The following is a 26,780-nucleotide window of genomic DNA, read 5'->3' as shown; positions in this document are numbered from 1 at the left end:
TTTGGCATCATCGGTTATGATAGAGAAAGGAAAAGGAAGTCAGGAGACGAGCGTATTTCCATATTCTCAGCAGCCCCTAAGTGGCTGGAAGAAGGCAGGAGGTCAAAGTGAAGATCTGCGGCTCCGTGCACAGCTCTGAAGTCAGTGACCTGGCTTTGCACCCAAGCACGGCTGTGCTCAGGACTAATTGACCTTGAGCTAATTACTGAACTACTTTTCTGAGCCTCAGTTCCCTGTCTGTTAAAGTGGGAATAATCCCACTCATTTTGTAGTATTTCTGTATTGATTAAATATGAATAAATAGGATGTCTGGCACACAGACATTCAATAGGTAAAAATAAGCAAAACATAGAAAAGACACTACTTTTTCTCAATATTGAGTAAAAAGATGACAATCTGGGTCCTTCCCTTTAGAAGCTTGAAGCAGAAGAGTAGGCATCACATTCTTCAGCCCCCATAATACTGGGAAGCTGGTTCCCTAACAGGCTAATTAAGGAAGTCTTACTTCACCAGAAGCTCCTTTCAAATTCATGCAGGAACCTGCTTCTAGATGAAAACTATCAGCCAATTAATGCTCAGCCTTGTCCTTGGAAGAGGTGGGTCAGGGCTGGATTTGTGACCTGAACTAACTGCGGGCTTCTCCCGCTCAAATACACCGCGGGCACCCTGAGTCCTGCCTCACCATCTTTGGTCAGAGGCATCGGCAGGTTCTCCCTAGCCCACCCAAAGGCATCTGGACCCTCAACAGGAGGGAGGGCCTGGTCCAGACGGAATCCAAAGGAGCAATGGGGGCCCTCCACATAACTGCCATTTCAAAAAGACCAATGGAAATCCCACTGTGACAGGTAGCAAGAGCCTGTGGTTAAGAAAATTGGACCATACCTCTGCCTAGGCAGGCAAAACACCAACTCCAGGCGGTTAAGCCCTTGCCTGGAGGCTGACTGGCAGTTACAGATGTGTTTGGCATTTCTGCCTCCCAACCCCAACACCCCCCGCCATAAATGAAAAAATATTATTGTTAATAAAGGCAATCTGGAAGTATAAATGTTTCAAAGTGTGAGTCTCCAGAGGATAATAAAACACATTCTGCGATGGAAAGGCAGAGGGTGAGCTGGCCAGAGAAATACCCAAGGTTGTGAGCAGAATACTGGCCAGTTATATTTTGTCCCACTTTGGTATCATTTCATCTTTCCTACTAATCACCTCATGAATTTGCATCTTAACCTCACTTGGCCTCAGCTTGCTCACCAGCAGGTGATTCACAGGTACTTACTGATCAGATAGATACTTAAGCTTCTGGCTCATGGGGGCCCAGAAGTCCAGTGCAGGTTCTGTGAGTCTCTGCTCCTCCTCAGAGAGGCCTTCCTGGGTCACCCACTCCCTTTAGCACAGTTTTATGTCGTCACGGACTCACCACACCAGCAGTTATGCCTTTGCTCGGATTACTGTCTGTCTCCCTCAATGGAATGTCAGCCCCACGTGGGCAGTACCAATGATGTGCTCATCTAGTTCAATGCTAGCGGTATGCAGAATGCAGAGAACAGAACAGGCACAGGGCAGGCATTCAATCAATACAGGCAGACATTGGAGATATTGCAGGTTTGGTTTCAGACCATTTCAACAAAGCAAATTGCAATCAAGTGAATCACACAAGTTTTTTGGTTTCCCAGTCATATAAAAGTTATATTTACACTATGCTGTAGTCTATTAAGTGTGCAATACCATTATGTCTTAAAAAATGTGTATACTTTTAACTAAAATATACTCTATTGCTAAAAAGTGCGAAGAGCCTGTTGGGAAAATGGCACGGATAGACTTACTTGACGCAGGGTTGCCACAAACCTTCAATTTTGAAGAATATAGTGTCTGTGAAGTGCAATCAAGCGAGGTGTGCCTTATGTGGCAACGGATGGCCAGCCCTTCCACACACGTATTTTCTATCTGCAGAAATCACCCTCATACTCAGGTTCACATCAAACACTAGCAGGCCACGCTGCTCATCATCAGGGACATCCGTGGCCGTAATAAGCCTCCTGGGGCTGGCAAGCCATTTGCCCATACAGGCCTGGTTTCCGGCTGAATGGGTACCTTTCAGACCAGACAGCCACTGGTCAAATTCGAAGGTGCATTTTCTTTCTTTCTTTTTTGCATATTAATTTCTTTATTGGTTAAGGTATTACATATTTGTCCTCATCCCCCCATTACCTTCCCACCCCCCATCCAAGGTGCATTTTCATTCCCACATCTGACCCTCTCCTGTGGTGGCCCCTGAGAATGGCCACACTGGGCACCTGAACTGAGGGAAGACTCCTGAGCACCCATCTCCAGAGGCCAGCTGCCTACCCTGAACCAAGTACCCTTTCGCTTCTACAAGAACAGCATTCCATTTCAGCTCCCAGGCCTGCTCCTCTACCTCCACCCCAAACAGCAGCCCTGGATGACCCTACTTGAGGAGAAGCCTCCCCAGACTCACAGACCACACCTAGACGTGCTGACACGCCAGCTCTCTTAATCAAGACACATAAGGGCATGTCTGCCACAGAGCAGCACACTGGATGGGGGCTAAAAGAAGCAGAACCAATCATTATGGCAGCAGGCCAATCCCTGCAGATAGGCCTCTTCAGGCCTACCAGAGACAGCTGGGGAGCTCTGCTCAAGTGCATGCCTTCCCACTCTTCCCAGGCCACACCCAGGGTACACCCAAAATTCCAAGAGGAGAGGGAGATGTACAGAAGTGGAAGGAACGCCCTGGGTGGGTGTGATGGCCAGTTCCTGGCCCTCCATATGGAACAGGCCCTTGTGCCAGAACAGACAGATCTTCTGCACAGGCAGCCAAGCTGGAGGCTGGAGAACAGATGACGTCATCACAAAGCCTTCCGGGTGCACCCAGCTGCAGGGGAGCTATGCCGGCTCTGCTAGCCCTCCCTACTGCCCTCCAGAGGGGGGATGAAGAGACACTGACCAACCCAATGGGAGCAAAGCCACCCAGTGAGGTGCTACTAGAACCAGCTGACAGAATGCTGCGGCATGGCCTGGAAGTCCCGAGGCTTCTACGTCTTTAAATCACCTGGGAAGGACACAATTTGCTCCCTTTTCTTGACTTCCTGGAGACCTCCTCTCAGGAGCTGTTTGAATGAAACATAAAGGCCTGGGAGGGGCAGACTGAGTTCTGCAGCCAGGAGGTAAGCTAAGAGGCAGGAGGGGCTACTGGCACAGAGCCACTGCTCCAGAAATGAATGGCTAGCCAGGCAGAGAACCCCTAACCCCGACCCCAAGATGGGAAAGGGGGGCCCTGGGGCAGGGGAAGTCCGAAGCTAGGTTGATGTTGCTCCAGCCCCACCTCAAACATGGGGGCTCTGCCCCCTACCTGGGGCCCCCCCGGACCCCTCCTACCTGCTTTAGCAGCTCAAGTGAGGCCTCCTTCAGGGGCAGGTAAAGGCAGCTCTCCCAAGAACTGCTCCCACCATGTACAAGCTCAGACACCCAGTAAGGGGCCTCCTTCAGACAGGCTGGCTCCCCTGTCCAAACAGCTTGTTCAAGCCTGGGCTGGTTAGAATCTACTACCCTTCAGAGGCTGTCCGCAATGCACGTCTGGCACAAACCTCATTTCTTTCCGTCCTAATGCCCCCCGCCCCCGACCACCACTCCCAGGAAGCAGATATTGTTAGTCACCATTTTACAGATGAGGCAGCTGAGGCTCAAAGAGGGTACTTGCCAGATATCTTCTAGCCATGGAGCTCCATAGTCCTGGGCACTGCCCACCACACCTGACTGTTGGCCCTGAGGTCCCCTCCTTACAAAAGGCCCACAGGCCTGCCTTCTCAATTCCCTAGAAATCCCGATGGGCCAAGCCCAGGCTTGCTCAATAAACCCCACTCCACACTCCAGCAGCATCAGGACACAGGGAAATGAAAAATTACAAGTGTCACGAGCAGGAATGTGCTTGTCTGTCAACTGTGTGGCCATGAGGGTGTGTGGGGGACCAGGCCAAGGACTGGACCCCTACCCCCCAGCAGGTTCAGTCCTACATCCTTCTTTCTATTTCCCGTTTTCCTTGCTCCATTTTTCTCTCCTTTTACCGCCTTCGTTTACTTCTTCCTACCTGCTGTGAAGTGCTGCACCTGCCTGTGTGGTGGCTCCCAACTGTGCCAGAGCCCGTTCAGAGCCTTCTAAAAATACAGCCTGGGCACCCCCCTTGGAGGATTCCTTAGCCGGGTAGAGCCTGGGAATTTCTTATAAATGCTTCCCTGGTGGTTCTGACAACTGGGGTTGCAATCCGCCTCCCTAACTACACCCCCCACCCCCGCATCTGTATGCTGAGTTCTCCACCATCCCCCTCAACCACAGAAACCCATACCACCACCTTCCGGTGACCCCTTCCTCCTGGCCCAGGTGGAGTGGGTCACAGGAACTGGATTAAACAAATGCAATCTGCTACAGCTATTCAAATAGCATCCCTTTACCTCCCTACATCACTCTGGATGCTGGGCATACAGACCCAGTCAATGCAAGTGGGCTCCCTTCACCCCTCCCTCCAGTCACATCATTTGAACCTGCTAGTGAGGCCAATAACTAAGGTGAAGGCGGTTACATAACCTGGGATGAGTCCCTCCCTGGGATGCAAACCCCTGAAAACAATCCCTTTAATTTTACTGTTACAGGATCTTGCCTCAAACCTACCATCCTTACTTACTCTCTTTCTCTCTCCCTCCCATGACTTCTGCAGGAGGCAGCACAATCCGACAAACCAGTCCTAGACACCTGTGATTGCTGGGTCTCGGCACCACTCTGCTAAGGTGCTTCACACAAACACTCAGGCCTGTCTCCTCCAGTTTCACTCTGGCCCTCCACCCCCCTCTTCCAGCCTGAAGCTCATGCTGCCTTTGATTTATTCCCAGCCTGTGGGTAAGTAGGAGAGAGCCTTCTCCCCTCCACTGACCAGCCTAGGTCTACTGATGGAATCCTCTCACCTCAGACACTTCTGGGCCTCTCCAGATCTGCAGGAACAGCTCAGGGATTGGCCTTGGCTGAACCCTAAGGGGTGACCTAAGGGAGCTTGGGGTAGGCCTATGCACACAGTCTAACCAGGCAGCACCTAGCTGACACCAGAAATGGGCACTTGATTTGCTGGGGATCTCAGGCAGACCACTGGATTTCCCACTTATCAAAGAAGGATTAAGAATGCCCTCCACACCTACCCATCACACACCAGGGCTGGGAAGATCTAATTAAGGAAAGAGTGTTTGGTAAGGTATAGGCATTTCCTGTGTGACATGAACTTTCATGACCAAATTAAAAATAAAATAAGCAACTGATTAAAGCAGTGGTCCCCTTCCCCTGGGATGCAGGAAAAAAAAATATTAGGACTTTTAATATCTTTTAACTTGTTCTCAGTTTTTAGTGTTACATTTTATAATGTGCATATACTTACATGTAGTGTATGTGAATAATCTGCAACTAAATGGTAAACGTACTGGGGCTCACGGTCAAAGTCTTTACTATTACCCTATATAATAAAAGGCTAATAGGCAAATTGTCCCCTCGACCGGGAGTCTGACTGGGAGTTCAACTGGGAGTTCGACCAGGGGGCGAGGCCGGCCAGCCAACTGCCCACAGCCCCTCCCCCCGGCTGACCAGCCAATCACCCCACTCGGGGGCAGGCCAGAAGGACCCCTCCTGTGCACGAATTTGTGCACCGGGCCTCTAGTGGGATATAAAAGCCGGAAGAAGTTGAAGAGCACTGGGCTGAGAAAGTATGAACCACCCACCCAGTGGCAGAAGCTCACGCCCATCCAGGGAAGAGCTGAGGGCACCAAACCTCCATTTGTTTCAGATGCTTTGTTTCAGTGGCTTCGTGCTTGGCTCACCAAACAGAGAGGGCAATGAAGATGACAAGAACATGCAAATACCATGGTTCCTTCATCCAACCAACACTTCTAGAATGCCCACCATGAGCCAAGTACAGTGCTGAGCTCTGAGGATACACAGTGCAAAGCAGACCAGGTCCTTTAAATCAAGCAGCTTACCAGCTAAGCATGGGGAGAGATGCTAATTAAAACATTCGCACTCAGGAATATATAATTACAAACTCAAGCACTTTGAAGGAAATTTCTATAAGAGTTTTCTAACAAAAGAACCAGACCTAGAGCTGAGGAGGGGTGGATGATGATGGAGATGGTAAAGATGACTAGATGCTAAGTAGGTGATGGTGGCAGTTACAGCGAGGAATAGATTTGAAGAAATAAAAGGCAGTGAGTGAGGCCAGCACAGCAGGAAAGGGGGCAGCAAGGGAAAAAATGAGAGGAAGAGGCCAGCAGTGGCCAGTCCATGCAGGACCTTGTTGGTCTCACTAAGGACTCTGGATTTTATCCTATGAACAATGCTGTGTTGTAAGTATAGGGTAATGATTTCATCTGTTTTGTTAGGAGCATTCTGGCTGAAGTTTGAAGCATAGCTTCCAGGGGGCTGTGATGCAGGGAGACTGGCTGCACGCAGTGGAGAGTATTTTGAGTTGACAGAACTTGTGATAGCCAGAAAGAAGATCCCGTGTGTACACGTTGGGAGGGGGAGGGAAGAGGTTACACAGGTCACGGGTTCCTTTTGAACATACTGAATGTGGGGTGCATTGGGGATACTGAGTGGGTCCCGAGCTTAGCCACGAGGTCAGGGCCAGAGATGTGAACGGCAGCTGTTGGTGAGGGAGGACAGGACTTTATCGGGAGGGAATAGAGAAGAGGGCCCAGGGCCAGGCTTAACCGAGTCCAGTGCCTCATGGCTGCACAGAGGAGGGCAAAGGCCACGAGAAACTGGGGAGCAGCCCTATCCACAGAGGGAAAAAACAGAGAGGGAGGGGCAAGAGGGAGCGTATCTCATGAAGGTCAGGGTGTAAATACTCTGCTGAGGAGTCACAGAAGAGAAGACAGGGAAAGCTGTTTAGGAAGCAAACCAGACTGAAGAGGGCTGAGGTGTGAGGAGGGAACGGAGAAGGTGGTTGTAGACAATGCAATGAGCTGCATGTAAAAGGGGAGAGGTAGGTAACAGCCACAATGAGACAGAAGAATCGAGGGAGGTCTCCCACTGGTTTTAAGGTGGGAGAAACGCCCCCCGCTGGAGAAGCATCCCGAGGAGAGAGGGGCTCGGTGCCCAGAATGAAGAAGGGGACCCGAGGGCAGGCAGGGACGAGAACCAAAGGACAGCGGGGCTGGGCATGGACTTGGTCGTGGTATGTCTTTGGAAACCAGGAGGTCTTCATTTCCTCTGTAAGGAAGGAGGATGCAGCTAGGAGGGAAAGGGTCTGAGAGAGAGAGTGGGCAGTCTGACAGGAGCCTAAAACAGCTGCTTGAGGGCAGTGGCAAAAGAGCGGCAAGTCGTGACATTCTCCTCAGCGGAAACAACCTGACAATCCAATGCCGGGCTGAGCACGACGTTTAGACGGGACAGTTATCCTCACATTCAGAAGCAACGCATTTACGGTTGAATTGCTTGTGGGGAAATTAACTTCTGGCAAGTTTTAGTCTATAGCTTCTAACCATTGAAACAAATGTTTTTTAGATATAATGTGTCTGTTGATAATGTAAGGTTTATTTTTAAGTGGGTGACAACTGTGGTGTTCTAGCGGAACAAACCATAATAATAACATATAACGCTTATTGAGCATTTACTGTGTGCCAGATTGTGGTAGGTACTATCACATCGTCATTTTACACAGACAAGAAGGGAAGGTGCTGTGGGGTGAGGGGGCCTGCCCAAGTACCACAGCTGGAAGGGGTGGGGGACAGGAGGAACACCCAGGCAGTCTGGGTGAGAGTAGCAGCCAAGTGAATCTTCTGTTTGCAACCTTTCTCCTCCACACTGGTAAATAAATGTGGGCGCCCCAGGCAGCCTGCATAGTGTGCATGACACCAAAGGGGTGATGAGGGTAGAGAGAAGGGAGTGGAGGAACATGCTTGGCTTAGGGTCACAGACACAAGCAGGAACACAGGAAGGCATCCATCCAGAGCAGGAATTTAGGATAATGATTCCCTAATGCCATGAAAAAGTTTTGATTAGGAAAGAGCTAGAAGAAAGGAGAGCAGGTTGAGAAAATGGGACTCCCAGATAAGCTGGCTTCAAAACGCAGAAATCACTGACCCTCAGGAGACAGATTTCACAATGCTACAAATGGCATTCCCTCATTCCCCCAAATCAAACCACAAGATATTTGAGTGTGAATGAACCTTAATGTTCATATTTTAAATGTCTTTCAAACACGAACAATTAATGAAACCAATTTATGGGTCAAAGTCAGCACACTTGTTTTAATGAATAGAAAAGTGTTTTACACGCAGTAAGGGAGCTCACTGTCAGTTTTTCAAATGACATGTATGTATCTACACACTGGGCAGTGGGGTAAAACATTTCTTACTGTTAGGGTCAAAAAGTTTGAAAGCCACTAATTTAATTAAGAGTGAAGAAAAGAGAGGCCCAGAGCAGCTGAACAACATGCCCGAATTAGTTAACAGCAAAGCTGAGAACAGCATTCAAGTTTCTAATAGTTCTCTGGTAATTTCCTCACCAAACTGGAATCTCCAAATGCAAATAACTCTGGGAGAGAGCCCTGACTTTAATCCACAGGAGAGTAAAAGATAGTAAGTTGATCTTTTAGATCTGCTGCCTGGGGCAAGTTTGGGTGAAGGAGAAGACAGACAAGTGTATCAGGGCAGCGGCAGAGCCAAAACAAAATAAATTTGAGTGAAAACATGGGGGTTGCAGGGTGTGGCCCAGAAGGCCCAGGACAGGGGCTGGTGTGGTAGAGCAAAGAGGTTTTATCTTGTTTGCAGATTTTGTGTTAACCAATCTCATCGGACTAGTTCTATACAAGGAGGGTGCTTCCGTGTCTGGGCAGGCGGCCCTGGGTGCTTTGTGCATCTTTTTCGACAAATTTTATTAAAGGAGAAGTTCTGAACAACAGATGCCTTCGAAATTCTCCCTCCCTGCCAGACTCCATCTCTTTAATGAAAACATCATTGTTGGGCATTTATCATTTGTTGTAAAATTACATTTCAATGCAATGTTAAGATTCAGAGTCAGGTCCATGTTTCTCTACTTGTGGCAGGAAGGCAGTGGTGACAGGGACCCGTGAGGGGTACTTTATAGGAGACTAGAGAAGTGGCCACAGCAGGGGGTGGGCAGGTCACAATGAGGGGAGGGGAGGGGAGGGCATGCCAGCAAACATCTGTAAGGGAGTGCCCCCTCTGCACACCAGTGTAATGAGTCTCCTCTTTACCAAGGCAGAATTCAGGCCAAACCGGGCCAAGTTCATTCTACCAGGGCTCACCAGCACTCAGCAGCAAGTTCTCCTTTCTTAAGTGACTGCACCAAGGTGGAGAGGGCAGGCACAGCGGAAAGGAGACATCTGAGGAGAATCCTACACTCTCTCCATAACGGATCACCAAAAGCCTCAAGTTTTCTATGTCAATGTGGTATAACTGATTTGGACCTAACCTCTGGGATGACCAGCTCTCAAAGCTCAACCGGGGCCTGGTTCCTATAAGGATTGTGTAAGTCCAGAGCAGTGGTTCTCACCCTTCCTAATGCCGCGACCCTTTAACACAGTTCCTCATGTTGTGGTGACCCCCAACCATAAAATTATTTTCGTTGCTACATCATAACTGTAATTTTGCTAGTGTTATGAATCGTAATGTAAATACCTGTGTTTTCCGATGGTCTTAGGCGACCCTGCTAGCGGTTCTCAACCTGTGGGTCGTGACAGCAAAATAACAGTAGCAAAATTACAGTTATGAAGTAGCAACGAAAATAATCTTATGGTTGGGGGTCACCACAACATGAGGAACTGTATTAAAGGGTCGCGGCATTAGAAAGGTTGAGAACCACTGGTCTAGAGTAAGTCACCTGAGAGGCTGGTGATGCAGCAGCAGCAGCTAAGGCAGGGAACTGAGTCTTTGGTTTGCTATCCTCATTCTCTTGGATTTAGCATCTCCTTCCCCAGGCCTGGCCAACCTCACATCCATTCCCATCGTTCAGTGGCTCAGGCACAAGAGGCTAAAGGTAGAAAGAAGGGCTTGGAAGCTCAAAGCCACTTTTCTGCTGGTTCATTCTCCGGGGTCCATGCATGGAATAAGAGCAGCATGCCCAAACCAGAGATTCCAAGGTTATCTGTGGTTTTCAATCATCTGTGCTCTGAGGGTCTGATGTCAGCCACAGGGTGCACAGCTGTGGCACCTTACCAGGCCTCAAAGCTCAAACCGTTGCAGTTCAAAGCTCCTACCCTCTAGCTCTGAGAAGACATCTAAAAAGTAACCATGTAACTACAAGATATGCAAAAGCCTTCTGAAATATTCTGAATATGCAAGATAAAACATTTTAGCTGGTTACACAGAACCTCTGGATAGAAGTGGTGTTCAATTTTAAACGAGCAGCAAGGAGAATTTCTCTTCTAACGCAGGTTCTTGAATTGAGACTGATTTCCAGTAGGTGTCAACTAGTTAAAGGGCACACATACAAGGATTTGGAGAGCCCCCAAAGCACCAACCAAATAAATGGCTTGCCACATGCTTAATAAATGTTTTTATTTTTTTTAATTTAAAAACCCAGATCTCAGGGTCCCTCCCCCTACTCTACTAAGCCAGAGCTTACCAAACTTTTTCTGTAAAGGACCAGATAGTAAACTTTACCTAAAGGCAAAACTGACAATACTACACAGGCACTTTTACAATGAGAGAAAACAAGTTTCCACAATTCTCTTTTTTATTAGTTTGTGTTTTTTTTAAATCCTCACGTGAGGCTCTGGCTGGTCTGGCTCAGTGGATAGAGCGCCAGCCTGAGGACTGAAGGGTCCCGGGTTCAATTCCTGTCAAAGGCACATGCCCAGTTTGTGGGCTCGATCCCCAGTAGGGGACCTGCAGGAGGCAGCTGATCAATGATTCTCTCTCATCACTGATGTTTCTATCTATCTCTCCTTTCCTCTCTGAAATCAATAAAAATATATTAAAATATAAATAAATAAATCCTCACGTGAGGATATTTTTTTCCATTGATTTTTAGAGAGAGGGGAAGGAGGATGGGGAGAAAGTGAGACACATCTACTGGTTGCCTCCCTGCACACCTGGACTGCCCTAGATTCAAAATCGAACCCATAACCCTTCAGTCCGATGCTCTAACCACTGAGCAACTGGCCAGGGCCACACAATTCCTTTATTGATAAAATTAAAAATATATAAGTATAATTTTTGTAATAAAGGTCTAACACAAAATTCTTTTTTTGCGGGGGAAATAACATTTTATTTAATTAGGATTCCAAGTTAAATGTTCCATATCATCAAACTGTGTGTAACGTTTGTATATACAATTATTCTTAGCTCATGGGCTGTACAAAAACAGGTTCCCCACATGACTCTGGTGATGGACCATGTTTGGGACCCAACAGACTATAATTTGCAAAGTCCTTACTGTCCACCTCTGGTTTTACAGTGAGAGAACCCAACTCTGCTACTCACCTGCTGCCTGACTTCCACCCTCTCTCCCATCCTCAATGATTCACTTTCACAACAGGATGTCACAATTCTTGGTCTACCCTGAAGGAGCTGTTGGGAGGACTGAAATGATCCATGTGGTATTATTAGCATATTAGTCCTAAATACCAAGGACATGCCAATTCTGTTGCTTTTGGCTATAGATGGAGAGTAATGAAAATGCATTACGTACAAGATCCCATAGAAATCAGTGCCTAACAGTGGCTCCTGCTTGTCTTTTCATTACCCCAAATGCACCCCCCAATACCTAAAAGGCCAGATTTGCTTCAAGTCTAACCAGAGGTGACATGCTAAACCAAACTCAGAAAGTGTATGGCTTCCCCCTTAAGATGATAACCCAGGGTGGGGGTTTTTGTACAGCCCATGAGCTAAGAAGGAGGTGAAGGAGGCCTAATATATGGTGACGGAAGATGATTTGACTTTGGGTAGTGGGCACAGTGCAATATACAGATCTTGTAACATAGAAATGCACACCTGAAACCTATATGATCCTATTAACCAATGTCCCCAATAAATTTAATTTAAAAAAAAAGATAATCCGCAGAGCTTCTGGTCCTGACCACCTCTCTCAACATCTTCAATCGAGAGGCCCTCCAGTCTTCGTACCTTCAACACAGGAAACTCACTTGCCATTAAGGTGAGTAAGTTTGAAAGCCAGAAAAACAAAAAAAGCTCTTCCTGAAGGTATTTTACAAAAAAGGGTGCTTTCGGAGAGTAGTGATTGAGTACAGACTGGTTGTGATAGCCTGTGTTCAATTTTCCTCATGTGTAACACAAGAATAATAAGAGTATCTTCTACCTCATAGCGCTAAATTAACTGATAGGCACAATCCATTAAGAACTGTGCCAGGCACAGCATGTGTACAATGTAAAGCATCAGCCATTATTGTTATTCTAATCCTAAGAGGAGTTCAGAGTTGTGCCCCACTGCATCCCGTATCTCTCAGATAACAACGCTATCATAGACTGAACACCCTAGGGCCAGATTAAGCCAGTTTTGTCGCTTACTAACTAGAATTACTACTTCCGCTTTCCAGGTAAGGAAACCAAAGTTCAAAAAGGTAGGTTAGGTTGACCTGCCTGAGCTCACAGAGGCAGGTTAACTTACCTTACCTCTTTTGCGACTGGGGGGATTCAAGCTCAGATCTGTGTGGTTCCAGAACCAAGATTTACCGTGGACCCAGCCCCCAAACTTAAAATTACCATCAGCCGCAGCAGTTCAGTAACAAAACACAACCATGACTATCCCGAGCTCAATGCTCAATTTTCTGCCTGTGGGTCCCGCGTTGGCTTGCATAAAAACTGGAATTAACACCAGCCTACTTGAACCCAATTAGGCAGTAAGTCAGACTGGAAAACATCATGCGATGTATTCCAAAGGTCGAAGTTAAACCTGGCTGACTGGGCAGCCTTTGCTGGGCGCTGCCATGAAAGCTAGTCTCTGTGCAGACACCAGGGAGGTGTTTAATCAGCACCCTATCGGCTTTAAAAAGTCCCAGAGCGATGCCGCCTACAGGACACCTTGTCTGGCTCTGCAGTCCATAGCCAGAGAAGGGGAGTCGGCAAGAAAGACATCACTTACTTTTAAAAAAACCAAACCTCATTCCCTTCTTTTATCCATTTGCGGTTACATTTAGTACTGTAGCTGCCTTCCCCTAGGTACAAAATAAAAGGAGGAGGGCAGGGAAGGGGCTCCCCTATCAACCTGCAGGGCGCTGCAACACCCACCTGAAACCCGGAGCAAGACCTACCTTCCCCGGAGAGCCCAGCCTCCAGGGCGTTCCCCGCACGCCGCGTCCCTCCCGAGGAAGCAGCTGCGGTCCTGGCTTCAGTCGAGGCGCTAGAGTTGCGTGCGCATCCCCTCCCCAAAAAGAAACCCCCTGTTCAATTTCTCCCCCCGCCCCCTCCTATAAATTCCGAGGAAAGACCAAACACCAGGGTGATAGGCTCGTCCTCAGGACCACATTTAACTACGTCTAAAACGGCTGCAGGAGGAAGGGCAAAACACTGGAGAGAGGGGGGTGGAGGAGCGCCATGGGGGACGGGGTGGGGGGGGCGCACTACAAGGATCTAGCGATTGCGACGCTCCAGCAGAGCCTCAGGCCGGGGGCACGGGAGGGAACACCCGTCGGGTCCCATAGCGCATCTGAGGGTGCTGGGGCCACCTCCCCACGCTGCCTCCACGTCCAGGCCCGTCGGGGTGATGGCGCAAGGCTCTGCCTCCCGCCCCCCCCTCCGCCCCCCCGCAGCGACAACAGCCGCGGTGACAAAATGGCAGCCTGGCGCCCGGCGGTCGTGCCACAAGCGAAGAGGGCCCTGGCGGCCGCCCCTGCCCCCCAATAATGCCTCGGCGCCCTTGGGGCTCGGCCTCGGGCGGGTCTGGCCGTTAAAATAATGAAACACCTCGAGCTCCAAACCAGCTCCGGACGCCCCAAGGCCCGCCCCGGGGGACTGAGCCAAGGCGCCCGCGCCCCGGCCCGCCAGCACCAGGCCCAGCGCCCTCCCGCCGGAGCCGCGGGGAGCCCGGCGCCCGCATTCGGGGCCCGCGCTCCGCCGCCGCGCGGTGGGGGAGGGGCGGGGCGGGCCGCGCGAGACCGGGAAACATGGCTGCTCATCCTAGTTCGGCGGCGCGGCGCGGCCACCAGCCCCCGGATCGGAGTTGGGAGAGGCTCGCAAGGTGGGTGTGTGGGGGCCCCGGGGGGCGGCGCGGCGGGCAGGGGCGCAGGGGGCGCTCTCCGGAAGCTATTTGTCTTAAGAACGTTAAAAAAAACAGTTCCTCCTCCCCCACCTCTTTTGTCCCTCATTAGCGAGCTTTCTCCCCTCCTCCCCAAACGCGCAGAAAGTGCCCCCTCCGCTCCCCGAGCCCCACCCGGCCTCGAGGCTCGGGGCAGGCGCGTGGGCAGGGAGCCTGGGCGGCGAGGGGGCGAAGCGTGAGAAATCGCTCCCCGCTCGGCGCGCTCCCCTCCCCCAGCACACACTCGGAAGTTTAAAGAGCCGGTTCGACCCGCTTTCGAGCTCGCTCCCAGGTGGCCGGCGGAGTGGACGGGGGTGGCCGGGGCATCCGCGTCCCCCCCTCGCAGCCACCCGCGGAGACCCGGGCCCCCTGCTCGGCGCCCTTCCCCCTCCGCACGGGGGGCTTCCGGAAAGTACGCGGGAAGACCGCGGCTCGGGCCCCCTCCCCCATCACCACACCCAGCCCCCAAATCCTCCGGCTTGGGGTTCCAGCCGGGAAGGAACCGACCGGAGAAAGGCAAGCCGCCGGCAAATTGTTCCAGGCAACTCCTGCCTTCTCCACCGGGCACCCCTCCCCGCCCTGCGCGCCATCAGGCTCCGCACGTCTACACTCCACAGCTGCGTTATGATGTGATGGGGGGCGGGGGGGGGGGAGGCACAAAAAGGATCTTGTTTTCAAAAGTCTCACTCAGGTTTGGGGGAGGAACTAGAGCAAAGAGGAAGCCAGGCCCTGTCTTCCCCAGGGATTCGGGTTTTAATCAGCCGGAGGGGCGGCAGGTCAGCACACAGTGCTCCGCCAACTCTGGAACCCTGGCCGCCGCGGCTGGAGCGCCGGCCCTGCGCCCGCGCTCGCCTGGTCCCCCAAAGGCCACTAGGAGAGTCAGCCAGCGTCTCTGTCTCAGACCCGGGTTCTCTCCCGCGGAGCCGCCAACTCGCATAAAACAGTGTTGGAAAGCGAGAGGGAGCCAGGAAAAGCAAAACAAAAACAAGAAACGAGCGTTCGAGTAACCAAGCCTGGCCTCCCACTTCCTCAGGGGCGAGCTCTCCCCGAGGCTCCCGGTTCCCTGCCGTGTAAGTTTCCTTCGGCCCTGCTCCCGCCGCTGCCCCATCGATAACGGCGACGGGAAGGCAGACTCCCCTCCCGGAGCTGCGTGTTCGCTCTGCCCGCATCAATCTGGACCCGGCCAATACCCACCACGGGCACCAGTGCCGGGCAGCCTGAGTCCTGACAAAGTTTCCCATGCCCATTTATTAGCCGGGCACCGAATGGCTGCCGAGGAGCCCACTCTGGAGAAAGACCGGCCAGGGGTCGCCAGGGTTCGAAGGCTGGCATCCGGAAGGCGCAGGGGCGAGGGGGGGACCGGGACGTAGCCTGTGGGTAACTTGCAATAGCGATCGCTAGATGTGGGGAGGCGCGGGGATTATCGGTGCCTTTGCACGTTCGAAAATCCCTCCCCCTCTCCTTCCCATTTATCCTCCCCTCCGAAGGCAAGAAATATCAGCATCTGGCCCGAAGGTGGGGTGGAAAGAGTGAGGGAGAAAGAGGAGAAGAGGAAGAGGCAGAGAAAGGGAGGGAGGGAGAGAAAGGGCGCGTTCACGAACACTACAAAGTTACAAATATGGCTCCCCCGTCTCTCGCCTCATCACTGCAAAGAAATGAAGACGCACTTTAAACTCGAGCCGTTCCCAACTCCACTGCAGCCCCCTCCCCACGCGCTCTCCCCGGGGGCCTCGGTCCACATTTATCAGAAACTAAACCGGACTCGCGAAGCCCAAAACTTATTGTGTGTGCGTGAGCGAGAGGGAGAGGGAGGGGTGAGGTGCGGGAGGGGGTGGTGGACGGGGGTTTTCATTTATAAAATATAAACCCCCTTTTTGTTGTTAAATCCAGGAGGCAGCCCCTCTCCTCCTCCTCCGTCGTTAATCTTTTTCCCCAGACGGAGTCATGGGAGCAACGAGCTAGAGGGTCATTTTGCCTCATTCTCTCCGACCCAAACGCGTGCGCCCGCTGGCCCCCGATGGGTGCACACACTCGCACGCACACTCTCGCACCCACACTCGCACACGCGGGAGCACACGCACAGGTAGTCACACACCAAGGGCAGCGGCGGCGGCGGCAGCCGGAACATGCTCTGATGGTATTGCAACCCCCCAACCTTGCAATTCATTTGCAGTCCGACCCCCAAACCCACACCTCCCGGGCTCCCCCCCTCAATAAAAGTGCCTCACCCCCCCCCCCCCCCAACGCACACACACATACACAAAGTAGGAGAATGGACCGACAGAGATATTTTTGGCAAATGCTCACATCAGAGGGCGTCCTGTTCCGCAGCTCTAAATGAATCCGTTTGTCCATCTCCATCTCTCGTGCTCTCTCTCTGCAGAGGCTCCCGCGCCGGCGGAATTCAATCAATAAACCCCGAACCCACGGCCGCGCGTTTTAGGACTTTGAAGGCTCAACCAGCTCCGCTCGGTTCTCGAGCCCCCAGCACCCGCGGCGCACACAAACCTGATCGCTGTAGAGGCGGGATCTGCGGTCTCGCGAATGAGCGGCAGGAGCTTCAGCCAATCGCCGCCGAGGATCTCTGAGCCACAGCCAGTGGCGGCAGCGGCGGCGGGGGAAGGGACCAATGGGCGGGCTGCGTAGCCGGCCAGGGAGGCTCAGCCATTTGGTTGTGGTGCCGGAGACGGACCCCTTTAGATTTCTGGGCGGCAGAGGAGCGCGGCCGCTGCTCCGTGGCTGAACGAGGGGGGTGGGATGAATGGCGGGGTAAGGGAAGGTGACTACCTCGAGAGCCGAGCCGCCCGGCCTCGCCAGCCCGCCGCCGCCTCAGCGTTTGGCCGGGGGCGGGGCCGCAGGTGCGTTATACCAGGGGGAGGGGCGCGGCCGGAGGGGTCGGGTAGGGGTCCTTGCGGGGCCCGGGCTTCGCAGGGCAGCCCTAGGCCTGCGCGCGCCACCCCAGGGGGTTGCGGAAGGAGGCTGTTGGCGCGAGGTTTGGGAGTCGCGGGCTGCTGGGCTGGCGGGAGGATAAAAGGCCTGGGAAGAGGGGGAGGGATCAAGGGTGCAGCGAGGTGTGTGTGTGGGGGGGAGGGATTGGGGGGCTGGTCATTTTTTGGGTCCGGCGGGCGGAGCAGGTGGGACTTGGCTGCTGCCCCCCTTCTCCGGGGGCTCCCATCCCCGGCTCACAACCCGCGCGCCCCTTCTCCTCCACCCTCGTCCTAGTCCAGCCGCAGCCATAGCCCCTCCTCGAATAATTAAGTAAATAAAAGCAAGTCGCGTCCACCTTTGGATGACTAACCTCGTGGTCTCGACCCTTGCCACGGAGGGGCATTTCAAATTGCTGTCATACAAGGTCAGCTTGGGAGGAGTGATCACCAAAAAGGCACCCAGGATCTTGTTTAATCAATGAATGAAGACCATGGCTTAAGAATTGTGTATGTATATGATATTAAAAAGTGGGAAAGGAAGGTGCTAATAACTTCTGCTTTTCTGGACCAAACATAATTTATGGGCTTTATAGACCTAATGAAAGAAAACGGCGCACAGTTTAGTCTAATCGTCCACCTGAGTCATACGGTTCAACTTGGGTTGCCAAAGAGGCTCTATTTGGAGCACTTTATCAGGCCTTTCCGTTTGTTTGCTTTGGGTTTTTCGAATCACATTAATTGTGAGACCTTAAAGCCTTGATTCCCGCTGGGTTACCAACCTCAATGTGCAGGCCTAAGGTTTGGCTGCCTATGGTTGTTAATAAATCATGGGGGTTGTTATCAACAAGGAAAGATACATCTTGACCCTTCCATACAACTGTTTTTAAATGCTTTTATTTCTACACGCCTAGACTCTTTCACTGTAAGGAAGTTTTTTTCTGTTTGGATACATGTGTTTCTTTTTCAGGGAAGTGGGTTCAAGGGACAGATAAATCAGTATGTATGTTGCAAATTTGAAATGTTGTTACATAACACCTATACAGTTTCATTCGTGGGCATATAAAGTTTAGGAGGAAATAAAAAGTGACAGAATGTAAATAAAACACATACAGAATGCCTGCACTGGGGAAGAAACTTGTAGTAAATTTAATATTGTAACCTGATGGGTTACAAAAGTAAAATCCTGCAACTAAGCATTTTGCTCAGTAAATTCTTTTAGATAAAATAAGTGAAATTTGAAAAGTGATCATGTTCTTTGAGTAGCTTGAAAATGAATAAAAAATTGAAAGTCGTTTTTCTTTATGGGAATAAATAGTATAGAGTAGTTTATTTGACTTGACTTAGCTGACATATGTCTTCCTCAGTGTTGTTAATCTTACTGAAGTCAATTTGTGTATTTTGAATTTATTCTTTTTAAAATTGGACTGGCTTCGTTGTAAAATGTACTGGGACCCCAAATTACCTGTATGCCAGAGTCAGTTCTTCCTGGGTATGGTATTTAAGGTTGATTAAGCGCAGAGCTCTTCATCAGAAGCACATTAAGTCAATATGATGTGTAAAATCTAAGTAATATAGGGGTCCTGAAGCTTATGTTCTCTTGATGGTAAATGCTTCAATTTAAATATTTAACCCCAATTAAGTCCACATTTTTAGCAATGTGATATGGGACAGTGCCTTTCCAGAGGAGTGAGTAATCCCTTACAATCCAACCAATCAAATGCAGGGACATTCCTCATCCAGCTCTGCTAAAAAGAAGCAAATAGCTCACTTTATCATACAAAAACTAAAGAGGATGGTGTGGAAGCTCAAAATCCCATGAAAGAAAGTGGACAGATACAAATGAAAATTAGGATTGAAAAAATGGCTTTATCACTAAGGCAAAATATTAAATTTAACAGTTATTTTTTAAAATATATTTTTATTGATTTCAGAGAGGAGGGGAGAGGGAGAGAGAGAGAAACATCAATGATGAGAGAGAATCATTGATTGGCTGCCATTCTGCATGCCTCCTACTGGGGATTGAGCCCACAACCCCGGCATGTGCCCTTGACCAGAATAAAACCTGGGACCCTTCAGTCTGCAGGCCATTGCTCTATCCACTGAGCCAAACCGGCTAGGGCTAAATTTAACAGTTATTTTTAAAAGCACCTTACCCTTATACATTTTTATAACAGCTTTTGTATTGGTATTAGAAAACTGAAAGAAGGCTTTGCCAGACGTCAATCATTAGATATTGAAATGTCCAAAATGTATATATAACCAATTGAATACTTAACATCCCATCTTTGCAACATACTCTGAAAGAAAAGATTCCTCTCATTTTTACAAATAGATATATTTGTAGCTTATTTTAAGGGAAATTTTAATGATTTTGATTTTTAAAAAAATATTTTATTGATTTTTTTACAGAGAGGAAAGGAGAGGGACAGAGAGCTAGAAACATCGACCAGCTGCCTCTTGCACACCCCCTTCCGGGGATGTGCCTGCAACCAATGTACATGCCCTTGACCGGAATCGAACCTGGGACCTTTCAGTCTGCAGACCGACGCTCTATCCACTGAGCCAAACCGGTTTCGGCGATTTTGATTTTTTTATTATCAAAAGGAAATAGGAATATAGCTCAGCTAATACTCAGCCATTTGCCCCGCAGTACTTGACCAACATAAAAACAAAAAACCCTTCTCTTATAGTCCTTATTTTACAGAGTTGTTTCTTAAATTACATTCAATTGCATGTTATAGTCGTAAGTCATTGCTCTAAATGGCTCTGCGTATCACACATCAGACATCATAAGATATAGTAAGAAAAGAAGCCCCCATCAAGAAATCTTGGCTACATTTGTTGTTTTTAATCCTTACTCAAGGATATTTTTTCCATTGATATTTTAGAGAGAGTGGAAGGGACAGGGAGTAACAGACAGAAACACTGATGTGAGAGAGACACATCGATTTGTTGCCCCCCGCATGCCACCAACCAGGACCCGGAGCTGCCCTTGACTAGAATTGAACTCAGGACCCTTCAGTCCGCAGGCTGACGCTCTATCCACTGAGCCAAACCTGCCAGGGCTTGGCTACATTTTGATTTGGAGTGAGAGCACGATGAGTTCCTAACTGTTGAGATGATTCTGCAGTGGGAGTTAGGTTAAGATGGAGAGTCTGGAACTGGATTTGATTTGCACTGAGAGTAATAAATGAGCTACAATTCAAAGGTTTGAGCCCCTATGGAGAAAAATGGACTTCTAGTTCAGAAAGATACCATCCTGTCTTCCAGAATATTTCCCATCGAGAACCATCCCAAACAAATGAGCAGCCTATCTTAGTCTCTAGGACCGTGGTCGGCAAACTGCGGCTCGCGAGCCCCATGCAGCTCTTTGGCCCCTTGAGTGTGGCTCTTCCACAAAATACCATGGCCTGGGCGAGTCTATTTTGAAGAAGTGGCATTAGAAGAAGTTTAAGTTTAAAAAACTTGGCTCTCAAAAGAAATTTCAATCGTTGTACTGTTGATATTTGGCTCTGTTGACTAATGAGTTTGCTGACCGCTGCTCTAGGAGGTATGAGCAATGCATATCCTTAACCTCTTGATACCTGTTAGAAAGTATTGTTTTATTAATAACCCATGTTGATCTTGCTGCTATTTTAGCTCATTTGCCCTTGTTTGGTCTCTAAAAATGGAGACCCTCTTGGTAGCATCCTTTTCATGAGTTGAGCTGATGTATTCACAGTTCAACTTTTTGTTCTTCAGTTTGAGTCACATACACTGGAACCTGGCCATGATACTTTTTCACCTACATCATGGTTCTGCTGCCTGGACCCCAAAAGACAATGATATGGAAAGACTCCAGCTTAATTATGTTCTCTTTGTCCTGTATAAAAAGGTTTTTAGAATGTAGATTATTCTTTTGAAATTCATGGTAACAAATGTGAGACAACTACTGCATTTTGATTTGAGCAACAAAGGAATGTTGAGGCCCAGGATCTAAAAAGTTACTTATTGTTTGCTTAATAAAGTATTAGATTATTTTATTTTTAAATTATTGAATAGTTACCTTATCAATGGGCAGGTCATAGAGAAAAAGCACTGTCAAATAAAAATAGTCAGAGGATTTTAAAATTACTAGTAAAAATCTTAAAAGCAGCTTAAAGATGATTCATTTTGAAAAGGGAAAAACAACTGCCCTAGCCGGTTTGGCTCAGTGGATAGAGCATCCACCTGCAGATTGAAGCATCCTGGGTTCGATTTCAGTCAGGGACACGTGCCTCAGTTATACGCTCAATTGGGGGTGGGGGTGGGGGGTGCGCAGGGATGCGTGCAGAAGGCAACCAATGGATGTACCTCTCTCACATGATGTTTCTCTCTCCCCCGCTCCCTTCCACTCTCTGAAATTCAATGGAAAAATATCCTCTAGTGAGGATTAACAAAAACAAAGAAAGGAAGAAAGGAAGGAAGAAAGAAAGAAAGAGAGAGAGAAAGAAAGAAAGAAAGAAAGAAAGAAAAGAAAGAAAGAAAGAAAGAAAAGAAAGAAAGAAAGAAAGAAAGAAAGAAAGAAAGAAAAGGGGGCGGGGGGACACTATTACCTGTGCACTTGTTTGGGAAACACTAGAAATTCTATGAATCTATGTCTTAAATATATTTAGTAAAGAAAATTTGGGGGTAGCAATAAAAGGAAAGTTTATTTACCATTCACCAGGAAGAAAACCAGAGCCATAAGCTCTTATTTTTAGTATTAAAATATGGCTATAAAGGAAAACAGTACATAGTTTAAAAGTAAATAATGGCATGAGGGATCATGGAACAAGACTGACTAAAGGGAATCTATGTTAAAAAAAATAGAAATGCAATTCACTTAGAATCTGCAAATTTATTTCCATCCATCTGGGGTTGAAATTTACCTCTATATAGATAAGGGTACTAAAGTCTATTAAGATGAGATAGAGAACAGACTTTCTAAGAACTTTTACTATATTTACTATTTGCAAATAGTGTTTGTAATTTTAAGCATGCATGGTAAAATTGTCCTCTCAAATTATGTACTTTGAAATAGTTCTTATTTGTAGCTAGAAGTAATTATGTACTTTTAAATATGAACTACACCTCTTCTTGAATTAAAGATCAATCTAATGCATTCTAAGAAATTAGTAACTTTTAAATATATTTCTAGTTAAAATAGTAGGTCCTCCAGACAGTATACCTATACCCTAAACTTTCTCTGGAAATTCTGAATTCTAGCAACTTGAATATAAAAATTATGCATTCATTTGTACAGGACCAAATGAGATAGCCATGTTAGATGTTTGAGGACTCTTACCCAACAGAGTAACACATACACGTTTTACTCTGCTGGATTGCTTTTTTTATCCCAAGAATTTACTTGAAATCATTTTCTATGCCTTCTGTGTATAAGAATTATATCACTTCTACATATATTTATTCAAAGACAACTCGAGTAACTGTGACAAGTATTTTTCACTAGGCTGGACCAAAACTCATGAACATGTCTGTGTTCAAGTTCCTGTGGAGAAGCAATGCTGTAGGATGAGGCAGAATAGCAGGCAAATAACAAGCATGTTGATCACAGTGTGGTATCTAGAGGAAGAAAAAATATATTCATATGCCCAGGAAAAGTCTAGAGAGTATACATCAGGAAATTAAGATTTGTTTTGTTTTGTTTTTACAAAGCTGCTCTGGGTGATGGGGTTATAGTGTTTTCTGTTTTGTCAAAAGTTTCTAAGATTTTCAGTTGATAAATAATGTTTGCAATAAATTTATTTTTAGTGGAAAATATAGATATAGCAGGTACAGTGTTTGCGCTAGTTGGAATTCTTGGTTGCAGGCAGCAGAAACTGTCCCTGACCAATGCAGGCAGGAGTTTCTTATAAGCTTACCGCAGAACCAAAGAACATGGTCCAGGTATAATCTGCAGAGGACCCCACCCCTTGTCATTCATCTCTAAGCTCTGGACTCTGTCCCTTCACTGCTGTAAATGATCTCGGGAGCCTCCATTTCTGTGTCACTCCCTCAAGATTCAAAGCACTTAGGGAGAGCATTTGCAAGTTCCCCAGCTTTCAGGGGAAAAGATTGTATGACACTGCCTCCCATTTATGTTAGGATTCTCCCTCAGCCCTCCTACCTAGTATTCTGATGCTAGGTGGCCAAAAGCAAAATCTAAACTGTTCTGATTAAACAATACTGTGAAGATTTTCTAATGACCCAAATTACCCATTTTAGCTCCTCTCCTGCTCCAAACTACTTACCAGGAAGAGACTTGATATGATCTAAATGTATGTATCCCCAGCCCCCAATCGATCCCCAAGGTGATGGTATTAGCAGGTGGTTCTCCCAACAGGAGGCAACTGGATCGTGAGCCCTCATGATTGAGATTAGCACCCTTATTAAGAGGCCCCACAGAGTTCCCTAGCCTTTCCATCCTGTAAGGGTATAGCTAGAAGTCTGCAAACCGAAAGAGGGTCTTCCCCCCACCATGCTAGTAGTTTATTCTGGACTTTCAGCCTCCAGAACTGTGAGAAATAAATAGCTGTGTGTGTTTTTTAACTTATAAACCACCCAACCTATGGTATTTTGTTACTATAGCCTAAAACAGACTAAGGCAGGACTGCTTCACCTATTTAGGATCAACCTAAAACAGCTAATGTTTGAACCATGGCTGGGCTCAGTTGGTTAGTGTTGTCCAGATTCACCAAGGTTGCTGGTTTGATTCCCATCAGAGCACAAACAAGAATCAACCAATGAATGCATAAATAAGTGGACCAACAAATTGATGTTTTCTCTCTCTCTAAACCAATCCATTTAAAAAAACACACACACAGCAAATATCTGAGATCCTTAATTTTCTTTGAAATGCTTCCCTTTCCAAATCCTAAGCCAGAAGAAACAATATATTATTATTGATGTTGATGTTATACTTAAAGAAAGCAGAGTTGATAGTAACAGATTTTGAGAAAGGTCCCATAGATATTTGATTTAAAATAATAAGGAGCCCTAGCCGGGTTGTTCAGTGGTTAGAGCATGGGCCTGTGGACTGAAGGATCTTGGGTTCAATACCTCGTTTGCAGGCTCAATCGCTGGCCCTGGTCGGGACAGGCGCGGTAGGCAACCAATCCATGTGTATTCTCACATTGATGTTTCTCTCTGACTCTTCCCCTCCCTTCCACTCTCTAAAAACCAATGGAGCCGAAACCGGTTTGGCTCAGTGGATAGAGTGTCGGCCTGCGGACTCAAGGGTCCTAGGTTCGATTCCGGTCAAGGGCATGTACCTTGGTTGCGGGCACATCCCCAGTAGGGGGTGTGCAGGAGGCAGCTGATCGATGTTTCTCTCTCATCGATGTTTCTAACTCTCTATCCCTCTCTCTTCCTCTCTGTAAAAAAATCAATAAAATATATTTTAAAATAAAATTAAAATAAATTTTTTAAAAAATTAAAAACCAATGGAAAAAATATCCTCTAACAAAACAAACAGAAAAAAAAAGGTAAGGAATCTAGTCCTAAGAGATACACTAAAGATAGAATAATCTACATGTTATATTTCAAGAATAAATGCAGAGTCTTTAGATAGGTAATGTTGAGTAGTGATGCAGTACTGCCGATGGCTTTCTAACTGCCACTCTGAGCACGTGTCAGGTTCAAGTGCAGAACTAAACTGAAGGGCATGAGATGTGTAGTAAAAATGTATTGGAAGTAGGCAAGTGGTCACAGGCTAAGAGTTCTTAAAAGGATGCAGTCTCTTTAAGGACAATTTTGAAGGAAAAAATGCTGATGGTGAAACAAATGCAAAAACCACAAACACATCAAAGAGACCCATATTCCTGGGAACAAAGAAGAAGGTCATAAAGGATCTGCTTATAGAAAACATATTAACCCTGGGATAGTGTCCTCTTTCCTTTTGCGCCCCCCTCCCCCCTGCCCCCCACATCATTTTAGGTCACTTAGCTTAGATTGCTTTTTTTTTTTTAAAAAATTTTTTTTTATTTCAGAGAGGAAGGAGGAGGGAGGGAAAGATAGAAACATCAATGATGAGAGAATCATTGACTGGCTGCCTCCTGCACGCCCCCTACTGGGGGTCAAGCCTGCAACCCAGGCATGTGCCCTTGACTGGAATTGAACCCGGGACCTTTCAGTCCGCAGGCCGAGGCTCTATCCACTGAACCAAACCAGCTAGGGCTTAGATTGCTTTTCAACTAGAAAAAGCAAGTGATACCCTTGCAAGGACTTGGAACAAAGTTATAGGAATTCAACTGTTTTCTAGTTTAATTTTTACAATGGTTAATGGTTTAACTGTAACATGAGTAGAAACTCCTTATAAGTGGTAATAACTTCTCTTCTGAGATGCAGTGCTAAAAATTCTGTTCATTAAAACACAAAATGCTCTTCATGACCAAGTGTTTTATTTATTAGAATTTAACTTTTTCCCCAGATGATTTAATGCCAATCATGGCAGACTGATAATTATTAAAATCTCTTCCTCTCCTTCCTGCACACAAAGCTTAACTATGCTTCCCAGCTGCCCTTGTAGTTAGATTGGGCCATAGGACTGAGTGCTAAACAGTGGAGTGGGAGGAGAAGTGATGTTTGTCACTTTGAGGCCTGAAATCGCCAATGCATGCTGACTGACGTGGAGGTGACAGAGTGATCTTGGAAGCCAAGTGTTGTTCATGAGGTTGGAATCTCCCTCAGCCTGGGTCTCTGCAGAGAGCCGTCTACCAGCCTGTTCACTTGCTCATCAAGAGAGAAACTGTGACCAAGATAGAAACGTTTATGGTGCTGTGCCATTACACGTTTGAGACACTGCAGCCATGCTAACACTAATAAAGTTTTTTTAAAAATCAGTCTTAGCTTTCTATTCATTTATGATTTTGTAGATCAACTGTAAATTTCAAATATTATTAGATTTGCAATATATCTTTGAATTTCATGTTCTCAGAAGCACCATAAAACAGGTAAAAGAGTTATATTAAGTAATAAGAACTTAATGAAGAAAAGATAATTGTAAGAAAGTCTATATAAGTGACACACAAATATATCTCTTTTCCCCCAATTTAGTGCTTGGCTCATAGCGGGTATAAAATAAATGTCTATTGTTTCATCAATAAATGAGCCTTCCTCTGAAGCTCTGGACTGACATTTCACTTGACCATGAGACATTTCCTACAGGAACATCCACAGAACATTTCCAGAACTAAAATAATCTTCCCCGTCAGGCCCTGCCTACTTTGCCTCTACCAAAATACCATCGTGTGCCTCACTCTCTTGTTTTTATCAGTGGCACCCTTGGAATTGCCCTCTGTTGACTCACATAACCAAATGGTTGCCTCATCTTCTAAGTTTTATTTCCCAAATATCTTTCCTCCTTTCCTCCTTTCAGCCCACTTTCTCCACTGTACCTAAGAGTGCTCACACCAACTCCAATATCCCTCAGATCTAAATTGACTCCATGTGCTTCTATTTTTCTCACCAATAACATTTCCCCCCAAAAAAGTGTTTTAAGGACCAAGATAGGATCACCAACTTTTAATTTTACAAGATAAAAATATGTTCAAAAAACTTCTTTATGTGATATATGTATAAAGAAGATAA

At 47.4% G+C, this 26,780-nt stretch overlaps 1 protein-coding gene across 2 annotated transcripts in view; it reads right to left on the bottom strand.

The window, feature by feature from the left end:
- ANP32A (acidic nuclear phosphoprotein 32 family member A) overlaps positions 1–16,655 on the bottom strand; it is a 38,292-nt gene extending 21,637 nt beyond the window's left edge. The window contains exon 1 of one of the 2 annotated variants that reach the window (XM_008139086.3): positions 16,573–16,655. In XM_008139086.3, coding sequence (XP_008137308.1) covers positions 16,573–16,626 — 54 coding nt within the window. In that variant the 5' untranslated portion in view covers positions 16,627–16,655. Of the gene's footprint in view, positions 1–15,459; positions 15,615–16,572 lie in introns of those variants that run through there. The other variant, XM_054716096.1, reaches the window with a different exon arrangement.
- Positions 16,656–26,780: the final 10,125 nt, after the last annotated feature.

The sequence above is a fragment of the Eptesicus fuscus genome, chromosome 5 (assembly GCF_027574615.1).
Source record: "Eptesicus fuscus isolate TK198812 chromosome 5, DD_ASM_mEF_20220401, whole genome shotgun sequence".
Lineage (NCBI taxonomy): Eukaryota > Metazoa > Chordata > Mammalia > Chiroptera > Vespertilionidae > Eptesicus > Eptesicus fuscus.
The sequence above is the reverse complement of the archived record's forward strand: the minus strand, read 5'-3'. Positions and strand labels throughout refer to the sequence as shown.